A 14301-nucleotide genomic window follows, 5' to 3' on the forward strand; every position below is an offset into this window, starting at 1 on the left:
CCGTTTCTGGTTTTGTCAGTTTTGTGAAATGTTGCATTTTCCGAGTTATCAATTTATTTTCTGAAACATTTGTGTTTTCTGTTTTGTTAATTTGTTTTGTGTAATGCAGCTGTGTTTTGCACCTATTGGCCACCATATGCAGTAAAATGTCTAATGTTAGTTCAACTCTTACAAAGTACACAAGTCCAATAGGGAATATATGTACTCTGTAAGAGTTGATTTAACACTGATCATTTTACTGTGTAGTAAGGTGACTGAAGACATTGAACAAACAGCATGATCTCACACTTTTAAAGGGATACTCTCAGTAGTGTCATACTTTTTAAAAGGGACACTTTCCAAGACTATGTTTGCAAAAATTCCATAATCGACCATTTGTAATAAATATTTTCACCAGCATACACAACTGATATAACTTTCAGTATGTAGGTCTGTGTTCTGTTTTACACCCAGAATCCTGGAAGCTTGTGCCATCTCTTTCAGTTAGGACTGAAAAGGAATACATAATACTTCAGAAAAATGGCCCAGGACTGACAGCCATTTGCTAAAACTAAAAGCTACTTTATTCCTTTTTAAAAATGAACCAAAAACTTAACATATTAAAGCTACTACAGTCAACACCAGGCTGTTTTTTTGAAGTGCACTTATAAAATAAAATGATAGAAAACACACAAATACATAGACAAATAAATAATTAAATATACAGTACAGGTGTATGGGGTATACAGCAATGGATGCCGTTAATTAAGACCACAGGCCCAAGTCTGCACAAGCAGACCCAGTGGTACAATGCTAATAAATGTGTACCAAGTTGCAATGAAAAATTCTACCTGTTGCAACCTGTTTTTTTCTGGCTTAAGTACTGTTCACATTCCAGTCATACATGTATTTCTTTATGGTTCAGTTATTTGGGAAATTCTGAGATTATATAAAATCTAACACATTGCAATGTAGAGAAGGATCCATCTTTGTCATTCAGTATCAACAAAAAAACAAAAAAAAACAAAAAAAAAAAAAACAGTTGACTAAAAATAACTGTGCTGATTAAAATGGTTTTATGAAACATAGCCCATAAAACCAATACCACTAAGGCTGGAAACATACTTGAATTTTATTGTGCTATGTGTATGTGAAGTGGTTGCATCCTGGGCTACATTATTCACATACTCATGTTTACTTTTTGTCTGAGGTTTAAAAGGTATATCCACTAGGGGCAGATAAGGGCTTCTCTTCAAATGATTCCACCATTCTTCCTGGTTTCCTAGCATCTGCTACATCACAAGGCATACAATGAATAGTGCCCCGCAGTATACACAGGCATTGCCCCTTGCAGATGCATGACATTAATGTTTAAGGACGAGCACAAAGTATGCTTTGAATGACCACAGGATACGCATGAGGCCCGAAACATACCCTACGTAAGTATGCACATACTCAACGTGCGTTCTTGTGTCCCTGTGGAGGTAATAAACCTCAGTCAAAATGTATCACCGGAAATTTTTACCGAAACGCAAGCGTGAGCTGCAGTTTCAATCGTGGCAGCGAGGGGTATTATAACAGGAAACGACAGTAGGAAGCTGCCTTCTTCCATTTGTGCTTTCTTCTGCTCAGTCTTTTCCATCTGTCCTGGATCGCCCACTTGAGGACTCGTGTTCATTACCTCCTTGTGGACATGAGAACGCACTTTGAGTATGCACAACCAGGACGAGTGTTTGAAGTGCGTCGGCCTGGCGTTGTCAACAAGTGACATCAACTTTGCATAACTTACTTACGTAGGGTATGTTTTGGGCCTGACAGCAATCTTGTGTACGTGTTTGCGTAAATTTTAATCAAGTATGTTTCCAGCCTAAAGCAACACCGTAACTGTGATCCATTTACTGTAATTAACATGATTATAATTATGATAAAAACAGTAGGCTTTTAGGCTCATTGGTAAATCCCATGATAAGGATATTTGTAAAACAAATAATTAACTTAAGTAATAAGTAATATTGTTTGACCTCATTAAACAATATTACGTAGATGGGTAGGAGCTAAGACACCATAGCATGTGTGCTTGTCCACACTGGAGTTCTTCGTATGCTGCTACTAGATGGCAGTCATATTTGAAATAGTAAATAAGTATTTATTTACTTATTTATTAAACATTATTATTATTATTATTATTTTTTGGAAATAGAAGTTGAAGTTTCCATGCTTAATTCAATGTAACCTGAATTTGAGGGTAGTGTGATTGTGATCAGCAGCAAAATACTAAATGTGTGAGAACGCCAAATTGACACACAGCTCATGTTTCATTGCAACTAGGCCACAGTGAAATATCCCTCTGGAATATTATAAAAGATAAATAACATTTCTTTTCTAAAATAAAAAAAAACAAACAAAAAAAACAGACAACATACACCATCCTCTTGCACACTACAGGCTGTTGATTACATAATACAAAAGCAAAAAGCAGGATTTTTTTTATCTCAGTAGGCATGCTATGATATCAGTAATACAGGAAAATCAGGGAAACTTTGTGAGGAAAGTCAATATTGTATTGACAGAATTCAATTTCTTGTAGTCTGACCTTTGAAAGACACATTTAGGTTTTAAAATAAAAAAGTCATTTAAAAATGGTTCAAACAGAAAATATTAAATGATTGATGAAAGTATTAGGGGAGAACTGAGTTCAGTCTTAACTGTTACACAGTTTAATGCAGCTGAATACATATCATCTTGTAGCCGTCACGTTCAGTGTGGACATATTTATTCATAATTTATGAATACTCTGTGCATATTTCAAGATGCATTTTCAATTTAAATACATTTGGTTTGACAATGAAGTATAGTGACACATTAAGTGTTGACAACTATGTACACCAATATACACGCAAAGTGTGGCTGCTGTATGTCTACGTTTCTGTGTTTATCCCGAAGATAAGTGTCATTTTGATTCCCGCGAGAGTACCATTACAACTGACATACTGTACAGTACATATAGATTACAACACATTTTAGCATAGCTTCCCCACATAAAAGGAGAACTACTGTACATTGCCTAGAATTTCTATATCAGAAAAATACATAAGTGTAATGAAAACTAACTTTTTAAATTAATTTACTAAACTCACAGTGCAATCACTAAATACCTGTTATTATCTGTGCTTGGAAGCCAGATCCCTGTCCAATAAGCATAGCTAAGAACCAAGTGGGTCTGACATTGCTCCTTGCTTTGCTCATACTAGAACCCATTACCAATGCCAAATCTATCAAAATGTGGCTGAGCAACCTGATGTAACAGGAAGTTCAAAGGATCACTTCTGGACTCTTTAGTCATTGCTAGCTTGCCTGGACGAGTGACTATGACAGAACTATTAGTATGAGCAAAAAAATGTTATTAAAGACATAAACTGTTTCACACTATCTGCAAAGTTTGGCAGATGCTGAGGTTGTGTCACAAGTGCAATATTGGTAAGACTGACTGTGAAAACATTTCATAACATGCATATATTTTTAGAAGGGAAAACACAATTAAGTACTTATTGTTCTAATTAAAGGCTTCTAACATGTAGGCTTGGTGGTTCCTACATATAAAATGCAGTAGGACAGAGGAACATATGAAAAGGACACATATACAATATTCAACATTATACACAGGTATTCAGTAAACCCTGTATGCTACAGCCTGTATAAATCATCAGTATTTCATCAATATCTTTTCTGTTTATCCTCACGCTCCCTGGTTAGAGCCACACATAATTCTGATTTAAATTGAACTCCATCATGTGGGTCCAAGAGAGAACAGTGCATGTAACAAAGCTTAGGACATTATAATGTATGCAGACGGCACTTTAAAAATTATTAGTAGCTGGTATAAAAATACAAGGCCTAAAAAGTTTAGATGGCAAAAGCTAGGTTTCCTCTTCACTGGATTGGAAGAACCCTTTGAATTAATGTTGGCTCTTCATGGTTTGTAATTTAAGGTTAAACTGAGGTTGTGCTTTTTCTTCTAAGGAGACTACTGTGGAGATCTTTTGCTTATCATGTTTCATCAAGTCGTATCTCTGCAGATAGAGAAAAGAGTCAGGATGATGTCTTGGGTGCAGTACCTGACAAAAAGGTCATCGCATGGAATGTGGCTGGGTCCCCGTAATTGCGCATGTCTGTTATGCATACCAATATTCCACTGCATTCTGCGCAACAGCTGTGGTCGCTGTTGCCAATGGGTGTTAGTCATGTGGTCAAACTCAAGCCAATACCTATAGAAGATGTGAGGGCACTTGGTTGGTCATTGGGTACTGAGCATATGCTACAAGCGTGTGGACGTGAGCCTCTTCATCCCTCGTCTCTGGGCCAGGCCAGAGGAAAGCACGGGTTCTAACTTTGGGGCCTGAGGGGATCGATTCAGAGCAAAGTACGTAGCAGCCATCGCTCCCTATAGACAGCAAAGAAAATCAATCAGCTTACATGGCCTGGGAAATAGCTTACATGCAACAAGAGGGACTACAATGAAATAAAAAAGACATACAACACTCCTCTTAGTTCTGATAGGTGTTTGTCAGGTGTAATTAAAGTACTGAACAGATGGTGGCAGCAGTGAACAGCAGCCAAAAGGGAAATTTATATAAGCAAGTCCCCTTTTGAAGGGCACATAATCAATACAGGCTTAAAATATTAATGTTCAAAGGTCTTGATATACCACTTCATAAATACTCTTAAAGTAAAAAAAATCTTAAAGTAACAACAGCGTTATATTAATATTCTGGAGCATATGTGCAGTGTACAATTTATCAAATTATAATGGTCATTGTACGTTCTGACATGTCCACACCATATCTTCTTAAAGTCCTGTCTGAGAGGGCAAATTAAAAAAATGTTCTTAATTTGTATTGTCAGATTTGGCTTTAAGCAGCTTTTTAAAAGGAGAAAGAATATTATTTCAAATGAGATCAAAGGGTTTGAAAACACTTGGCTTTCTTGCTGTGAAGACAGCGGAGAAAGACAAAGTAATCTGCATGCTTGTGTGTATGCACGTGTGTGTGTGTGTGTGTGTGTGTGTGTGTGTGTTTACACACACTTGGGTTAATGGTCTGACCTTCACCAGCTGTACATCCTGTCTGATGAGCTGGCTCTGTGAAAGTTGTTCTCTGTTCACAATCCAGGGGTGCCTTAGGACCTGGGGAGCTGTTAGACGCTGGTGGGGGTCAACATGGAGCATTTTAGACACTACGTCCTGGAGAAAGAGACATTCGATAGTCAGGACCACGTGGTTGCGGTGTTGATGTAGCAAGCAATTTGCAATGCGCTGCTTCTTTAGAGAGTGATTTAGAGCACAGTCCCAACCCCCCACCCCTTCCCACAGGTTAAGCCATCAACAATATGTGGTTTCCATGGATACTGTGATTGGAACTCAGCCAATATGTCAAATCACTGTCTGGATCCTAGCCACTTGGATGCCTTTTTTTTTCTTCAAAAATAAATAAATGAAAACACAACATAAGTGCATTAAACATCACCTTTGCTGCATCGGACACAGTGTCCCAGTTCCCCCCTGAAAGTGCGTACTTCCCGCTGCCGATACGTGCCAGAATTTCCTCTGGAGTGTCGTCAGGACCGTTAGCAAATGGGGTGAACCTTGGGAAGATGGGACAGGAAAGAAGGTCATGCCCAACCCACACCACACCGACACTGCTAAAATACAGTACTTAATTCAAAAATATCACCACACTAAAATACTACTGCACAGAACTGTCTGTACTATTTACTTTAGCAATTTTTTAATCCAATGGACTTAACTTAAGCTGTGCTCTTAAAATGCACAGATATTTATAATACTTACAAGTTTAGACAGATTCTAGTTCACTGAGCAAGTTCTTAATATGGGAAAAAGATCTCATTCTGATATTTTTAGAAGGGGTTTTAAGAACAGATTTGGATGCTGTGCTGTATTATAGCAACATAATGGTTTTTTTCAGATGCCCTGATTATGGAAGACTTAACCCCCCCCCCCCCCCCCCCCCCCCCCCAGCCACAGTCCAGAACACAAAACTGGCAGCAGTGTCCCTCATGGGTTTGGCTTTGTGTAAGAGTGCAATTAAAGTGAATCTGCTGCTGACCTGACCTCAGCTTACTGAAAAATCCCTCTTCTCCCGTTCTCAAAATTAGACCCTTCACCAGCAAGGGGGATGGGAGAAACTGAATTGTTTTCAATAATGCTTTGGTGTTGTATTATTAACACTAAATACTGTGAACCAAGCTTACCCTGTGTTGACGAGTTCCAACATTCACCAAAATATAATGTTTTAAATATATAAGATAACGTTAGCCAATAGAGGTATAGTTTCTCTCATGAAATCACACACACACAACTAATTTGATTTGCCTCATGTATAATAGGAAGTTCTGTTCTGCTTCATGCGGCTCAGTAAGTCAACAATCCTTTTTATCCCATTATGTTCTTATTAGAATTAAGGGTTGGCAATGTCAATGTGGGAAAGGATTGTCAATATAATTACTACATTGTAATTATATAAATTGACTAAGCACAAAATAACTCTTAAGTAAAACTAATATGAATAGCATTATTTCCATGAATAATACTAATGTTGTGATAATTAACATCATTTGGATACAGAACTAACCAATACTCCATTTCATTACCATTATTAAGGTACCATTCTGTAAAAAAAACATTCAATACAAGAACATTTTGTAAATTATGAAAACTATAAATCCATTTTAGCGCAGTTACTGACAATTACTGACAGAGATCAGGTAACATACATTTGTCTGTGTATGTGCAGTATATACAATTCTAAAGTAGATGAGAAGAAAAAAAAACCTGAAAAACAGATTCTGTGTCTCTGTTGCTATAATATATTTATCCTGAAGTATTTATAAGGAACCCCTGTTCCATGCCTCACCCAGCAAGCATCGTGTACAACAAGATCCCCAAACTCCAGATGTCACAGGCTGCATCATATCCCTGCCTCTTAAGGACCTTGAACAGGAAAAACACAAATCATCAGACTTCTGATGAAATAGAATGTTGGCTAAAATACTCATCACTTTACAATTACTTCAACTCACAGTTTTAGTATCTTTTACATGTGTATTTTTTGCCATTTTATCATTATTGGAGGCATTTTGATAATATAAAGGTGTATTTACCTTTTTAATTGCACATCATGACTTGAAAATACGCTTCAAATTTGAAATCATGAATATAATAGCTTTTCCCCACTAGGGGGAAGCAGTGTTGCACTTGGGTTATAGAGACCACAATGAGAGGCCCAAAGACTGAAACTGGGCTGAGAGGCTCCACCAGAAGTGGGCATTCAGACTCAAGTTTGCAATACATATATATCACAATCCCATATTCATATGAACAAAATACTCAAAGTAAACAAAAATAAAGTTGAAAAATTGTCCTGCATACCTCTGGGGCCACAAAGTTTGCTGTGTAGCAAGGCGTCATGAGCAGGCCGTTCTCAGCCCGCAGCTGCTTAGCGAAACCAAAATCACAAATACGGATGGACTCCGGGTCTCCAGTTTCATCCACATAGAGGATGTTGCTTGGCTTCAGGTCTCGATGGACTACCTTTGATGATGACACAATAAATAGAGGTTTATGAAAAGGCACTGAAACCATGGTTCTTCATATTGACTGCACGAAGATCAGATGATGGTTCCGTACCCCCTGTGAGTGCAGATACTCCACAGTTTTGGTGATGGTGCAGAGAACAGCGCTGGCCTCCCGCTCTGAGAAGCACTTCTGCCGCAGGATCCTGTCCAGAAGCTCCCCGCCCCTCATTAGCTCCATTACCAGGTACACGTACTTTCCATCGTCATACACCTGCAAGCACATGTATACCCCATGGATCACACACACCTACAGGTACATATATTCACCATGTATCACTGTACAACCGCAGGTACATGTACTTTCCATTTATTACACATATGCACACCTGCAGGTACATGCTTTTGCACAATTACTAAGATTAGCAGTTTGACCATCATATGTGAAGTTCACAATGATTAAAGTAAATTTCCCTTTATGATACATCAGATGAATGTGATTATTCTGAAATGCACTCAAATCTTCACTCGCTTCACTGATCACAGAAATATATTGTAAGGAGTTTGTTACACACATCCTTTAGAGTTATGATGTTGGGATGCTGTCCGTATCTCAGCAGGATCTCAATCTCTTCTGACGGATCCCTCCGTGCTCTGTCTATGATCTGCAAGAAATTCAGCCTCTTACTGTTGCTTCTTTGAAATAAGGGCAGGCATTTGTGATGGCTTGACAGGCTTAACAATATGAACAATAGCAGGAGCATAAGATTTCAAGTGTCAATCAAAAAGTATCACAGACAATCATTCCACCCAGAAACCTCAGCTTAGTTCTCACTCACTTTGACTGCGTACTCCACGCTGGTTATTTTGTGAATGCAACGCTTACAGATAGAATATGCTCCAATGCCAACATCCTCCTTCATTTCATATCCATCCGTGAAATGGATGTTATTTCCATGTAGTTGCTGAAAAAAGTTGAAATGTCTTTTTACAGTAATTCTGACAGTATTTTGGAAGAAAAAAAACATTTCCTGGATTAAGTTTAAAATATCTAAATTTAAATTTAAAATACAGTTTTTCTCATGACTTTGGGCCTTAGAAAATTATAATCCTGGCCATGCAGACTACAGAATCTCACAGTGCGCCTATAAACCTAATATTTATGCAGATGGGGTCCCTATTTCGCATGCAAAGCACTTCTTTCTTCTGGTCTGCATATAAATCTGTATTAATGTTGCAGATTCTAATGTTTGACCTTGAAGACCTCCTCTGAGACACACATATACACAGAAAATATAGTGGTTTTAAAAGTTATAAAACAGCAAAAATTATTTACATTTTGTCTTGATGTCTTCTTTGATTTGTCTGTTTTCATATATTTGTATGCTTATGCAATTTTTGCAGCTGCAACCTGAAATAAGACTGCACAGACTGCGTAAACAAAATGGTCTCCAGGCAGAAGGGATACCAACATGTGTCAGCGATCAAAAGGATGATTTTTTATACATCAGTGTGTGTCAGTCATCCAGAGAGTGATATTACGCACATCAGGACAGTGTTCTATGAACATGGCAGCTGACCTACTTCACTGTATTGCTCACTCTAGCATTGGGATCAAATGGTTCTTTTTGGAAAAACAACACTTGAGTTACATAATGAGAATTCATTTTTCTCACTGTCAATGCTTTCGGGACATTGAAACAGTTGGCCAAATCTAACACATGAGATGGAGTGATAGTGATGTCTGTACTGCATTTTTTAAATAAATTTTATTTTTGATGCGCCCTTTTTGCAATAAAATTGAGCTCCATCAATTGAATATTTTTAAAAAACTAACATGGTAGCTGCTTTTAGCATGGTAGGTAATTTGTCCCATCATGTAGCTGATTATATTTGCACATTGAAGTGGGAGATTTGTTTTCATATTAGCAAGGCAAGTAAATAACACATTTTTCAGTGTGGCATCATGTTGAACTGTTTAAATCAGAAAATAATTATTTGGTATTTAAGTTTAGACAATTTTTCAAACAAAACAAATTCAAAATATAGTGCTGTAGCTTCTTTAGAAACCATATTTCTCAATCAAGAAAAACATAATGTGAATATGGGGTGGTGAACGCTACTCACTGCTTACCTGTACAGTAGAGTTTATCACACTGCTCACCTGTACACTAAGGTTTATCCTCACCTGTACACTAGAGTTTATCCCACTGCTCACCTGAACACTAGAGTTTATCTCGCTGCTGACCTGGACACTAGGGTTGACAGTAAGGATTGGCTGCTCACCTGTACGATAGGGTTGACAGTGTTCTGGTCAGTCTGGGTGAGCTCCTCATCCAGGTTTGTGGCCACGAAGCTGAACCCGCGGAAGAGCTGGTGGGCGTTGGAGCTGGGGGCGACGCCGGGGGAATCTGTAACCAGAGGAAGAGGGGCTGTGGGCACGCTGGCACTGAGAACAGAAGCTCAGAGTAGAGTGGAGCTGTTTTACTGTTTCACTACAGCCTAGATGCCCTGGGACATGATTATGAACTTCCAACTTTCGCGACAACAACAGGGTGCCATGGAGGAGTTATTTTAAATATTCTCATCTGGAAACTTCTATGATCTTGCTAGGAAAAACCTCAGTGTAAAAATAATAGTCAACAGAAACATGAGTTACTTTTTAAGTTTAGCCAATACACAAATTTAGCCTAGCACATTTTTTCAAAATAAAGACAAATTATTGTACTACAATCACTAGTAATTGCAACAGAATTCCTTTATTTTAGTGCTTACGTTCGGAAAAAAAAAGTAAATAACTCTGAGAAGACTGAAATATTTATGAGAAAATATCTGTGTTCAAAGTGGTGCAAGTTGGTCTGTTTGGCTGTTTGTGATTATAATCAATAAACTGAAGCCATAGGGTGAAGTCACATACCTGTTGGTGTTCGTGAGGTAAATTCAGGGTCAAAGTGGAAGGTATCTTCAGGTCGCCCCACAGCAGGTTTAAAGGGTGGCTTGATTTCTCTCCTGAACAGTTTCTGATGGTTTTTACCAGGAAACAAACTATATTTTACTATTTGTAATATTAAAATGTACCCCACAAATGAAGATTGTGTAGTTAGTACAGGACCAAGCTCTTCATTCACACACTGTTTGATCTGATATAATTCTTCACAGAATTCGTATTGCAGCCAAATACTGTGCATTTGTATATTATTTTTGAGATATTTTTTGTTTGTTTACCAATTGCTAAGGACAGATGGAATGACACTAAATCACATACTCACATTCCAGTCTATCGTGCTGAAAAAATGATGCCGTTTGATCTCCTCAACTCCATCTGGCCCGGCACCTTTTATACATATAAATAATAATAATTACCAGGAAGCCAGATTAGGAGACAAGCACACAGTTGTGAGGCTAAAGATAACGTCCTTGGACACATACTCAAAGAAGGCAGTTATGATTTTTTGAGAGTAGGACAGAGCTCCGCAACCCTATTCCTAGAGATCTACATTCCTTGTATGATTTCACGCGAACCCTAACAAAGCACACCTCATTCAACAGATAGGGTGCGTCCTAATACTTTAAAAATGTATCTAACTTTCCTTCACTACCATCTTGACTCCTCTGTACCCTGGAAACCAATCTTTGTGTCCTCCCTCCCTCCAGTGTCCCAATATTGCAGGAGACGAGTGAACCGACTGTAGTGATTGGACAGTGGAACTGTACAGGCTGAAGCACTGCCATTGGTTTTTTCCTCTGTGTACAGGAAGTGACTAACTTATTTTTGTCTGCAGTCAAAAACTGCTTGATTTCCTGCTCTGGTTGTGAACAATAATTTGACTATTCACAAATGTAAGTTAATGTGTAGAACAACGTGTTAATATATAGGTCTCTACGTACCCAGTCTATTAGCAGGATTTCTCTTAAAAAGGGCCCGCAACAAACTTTGCACTTCTGGGCTTAAAAACTGAGGCATACCCAGCTTTGCCCTAAGTAGAAAAGACAAGCCATGGAAACGCATTGACAATCAAGGCCACTCCACAGTTTAATGATTATTATCCTTTTCACTATTTGGAAATTTATAAGCTGTACGTGTACTCAAAGGATCCGGCAACACAGTTGAGGACATCAATAAACATTAAAACAGACAATTAGATTTATTTAAATTGAGTTTTACTGTTTATACAGCTTAGCACTTTGAAAAAACCTAGAATAGATTACAAGCTGGTTGTACCTTCTGCTTAAAAATTACATTCTGCTACATTATTTAGGTCTGCAGAAAACCAAAAATTAAAGGAAAGTAGTTGCATGCACATGCAATCCAGGAAATTTCACCTCCTCCTTGGTCAACAACATTCACACTTACTTAAGAATGAGAGCCATGGTCTCCTTGCGGTCTTTGCCTTGAAAGGGCAACGATCCCGTCAGCATTTCAAACTAAACGGAGACAACGGACAAATGTCACACACTGGCATCCCTCCAGCACACACACAGGCGAATGAGATTAACTATGCAGCGCAGCTGATGGCTGTATTAATTTTGGGATTGTGCTAATGGAGATGGCAGTAAAGAAATGCACAGCAAACACTTTCTCCAGTGGCAAAGGCTGTCGCTCTCCTGCAAGGTATTATGTAATGAGTGAACATGGACTGGATAGGAGCACACTGCAAAATCATATTTTATTAAAATTCTTTTTGACAAATATGAATAATCATCCTGTGTAGCCTCATGTTTTTGGCCAATCAAAAAGTGAAAATGCTCAAGACAAATGGTGAAAGTAATACTATAGTATAAATACTATATACGGCTGGACTAGGCCACAGTGCATTATCGGACTCTGTTTACGTGGCCTTTTTCTCCCCATATTATAAATGGAACATTAGGTCGCCAGGTACAGAACCAAATTTGTACTGTACGTATTGGGCAGCTGTATAAATAAACATTTCCAGCCAGGATCTGATATGCTATCAACCTTTATCATCATCTGTACACACACACACACACACACACAGCTGTACACACACACACATACAGTAGCTGCACATGCACACACACATGCATAAATACATCCATACCAATCCTCCCCCCACCCATCCCCTGACAAACACGTACAATTTGTACCAAAGTAATTTATTATCCTGACAGCGCAGCACCTCTTAATTTCCACCAAACCTCACGCTGTGTGTGCTTCACATAAACATTCACCTGCTCCTCTCATATGATAGATTTTTCCATTGGGATATCCTTTTTCTTATGTTGCTATTGCAGATCAGGTATTACAGAAAAAGTATATATTTTTATAGCAGCAATCTCTTTCCATGACTTGTTACGTACATGCACTAATGAACAACGTATTAAAGAGAGCAGTGAAGCTTTGATAGGCTGAAATGTGCTTGAGGTTCAGGCTTAATGGATGATGTACCTGCAGGGTGAAAATACCGGGCGGGTCTCTCAGCTCTTAGACTCATCATGGCAAGTCATAAGTGAATGAGTCAGCAGGGATGGACCAAGCTGGCTGTATCTAATGAGCACTCCAGACTGGAGTGAAGTTTTAATACAGAGTGTACTGACACACAAATAGCCCGCAGGGATTTTTTGTGTTTTGTTTTACGTATCAATGTGAGGCCTTATTAATCCCTTAAGCAGACATAGTGGCACAAGGTGCAACTGCAAACATGAACTGTACAAAATGAACAACAAGCAACCCACTCATTTGTTTGGTCAGTCTAGTCCTCCAGAAAAGAAAAGAACAAAAACAAATAATAAATATGAGAAAACCAAACTCCGCAAGCACATTGGGTTGACCATGGTCTAACCTCCTCTCACCTGGCCCAGTGTTCAAACAAACAACCACAAGGTACACTTTTGGAGAGTTTACACCTATGGCTCACAAAACTTCTGTACTGCATTATACTTGTTTCCCATCAGCAAACATATAATAACCATGAAGCTGGAGACTCCATAACTTGAAAATATAATAGAATGCATGTGTGTGAGTGTGAGTGCGAATGTGTGTGTGCGTGTGTGTGTGTGTGTGTTTTTAATGCCATGCCTTAATGATAACTGAAAATTAAAGGTAAATTTGTGGTATGGACTGTACATATGCTCTCCATGGTTAAGATTTAATTAATTTGTGTAGGAATTGACCCTTTTTTCAAACTAAAACAGCATATTGTAGTAGGCAGGCAAGTAAATGTCATATGAGATCATTCTATGTCCATCTCAAGTACCCCTGGGTGTGTGAAAACAATCGATAAAAAAGAAACCAATCAATGTGGTGGGAGGAACATACCATTAACACACCAAAGGACCACCAGTCTGCACTCTGCGTGTGTCCTCTTCGGTTGACCACCTCAGGGGCCATGTACTCAATCGTACCACAGAAGGAGTACGCTCTCTTGTCGTGATCGATTGCCTCTTTGCTCAGGCCAAAATCTAAAAGTGATAAACGATATAACATGTTGGGTAAAGGTAAAAAATGTGCTGTACGGGTTAAGTAACTGGGTGTGCAGTTCTGGTGTAAGGGTTAGGGAACAGGTCCACTGTTGCTCCCAGGTACACTGTACACTTGGGCAAGACACTAACCTACAAAAGTTAAATATCTGGTTGTACTGTATGAAATGCTGAATACAAGCTGACTAAAAAGCTGTTACTCACCTGTGACCTTAATATGGCCCTCTTCATCCAGAAGGATGCTGTGGAAATAAGTAATGTGTCATACACATTGTATTGGAAAAAAATAATTAG

At 38.5% G+C, this 14301-nt stretch overlaps 1 protein-coding gene across 3 annotated transcripts in view; it reads right to left on the reverse strand.

The window, feature by feature from the left end:
- Positions 1-2677: 2677 nt before the first annotated feature.
- The window catches only part of rps6ka2 (ribosomal protein S6 kinase, polypeptide 2), a 33334-nt gene continuing 21710 nt past the window's right edge, over positions 2678-14301 (reverse strand). For all 3 annotated transcript variants that reach the window (XM_035399415.1, XM_035399416.1, XM_035399417.1), the window contains exons 7-21: positions 14212-14249; positions 13847-13989; positions 11921-11991; positions 11455-11543; positions 10836-10900; positions 10484-10586; positions 9853-9977; positions 8406-8531; positions 8142-8231; positions 7682-7840; positions 7424-7585; positions 6909-6985; positions 5502-5619; positions 5081-5218; positions 2678-4420 (exon numbers count right to left, since the gene is read on the reverse strand). In XM_035399415.1, coding sequence (XP_035255306.1) covers positions 4295-4420; positions 5081-5218; positions 5502-5619; positions 6909-6985; positions 7424-7585; positions 7682-7840; positions 8142-8231; positions 8406-8531; positions 9853-9977; positions 10484-10586; positions 10836-10900; positions 11455-11543; positions 11921-11991; positions 13847-13989; positions 14212-14249 — 1630 coding nt within the window. In that variant the 3' untranslated portion in view covers positions 2678-4294. The remainder of the gene's footprint in view (positions 4421-5080; positions 5219-5501; positions 5620-6908; positions 6986-7423; positions 7586-7681; positions 7841-8141; positions 8232-8405; positions 8532-9852; positions 9978-10483; positions 10587-10835; positions 10901-11454; positions 11544-11920; positions 11992-13846; positions 13990-14211; positions 14250-14301) is intronic.

Source organism: Anguilla anguilla, chromosome 18 (assembly GCF_013347855.1).
Source record: "Anguilla anguilla isolate fAngAng1 chromosome 18, fAngAng1.pri, whole genome shotgun sequence".
Lineage (NCBI taxonomy): Eukaryota > Metazoa > Chordata > Actinopteri > Anguilliformes > Anguillidae > Anguilla > Anguilla anguilla.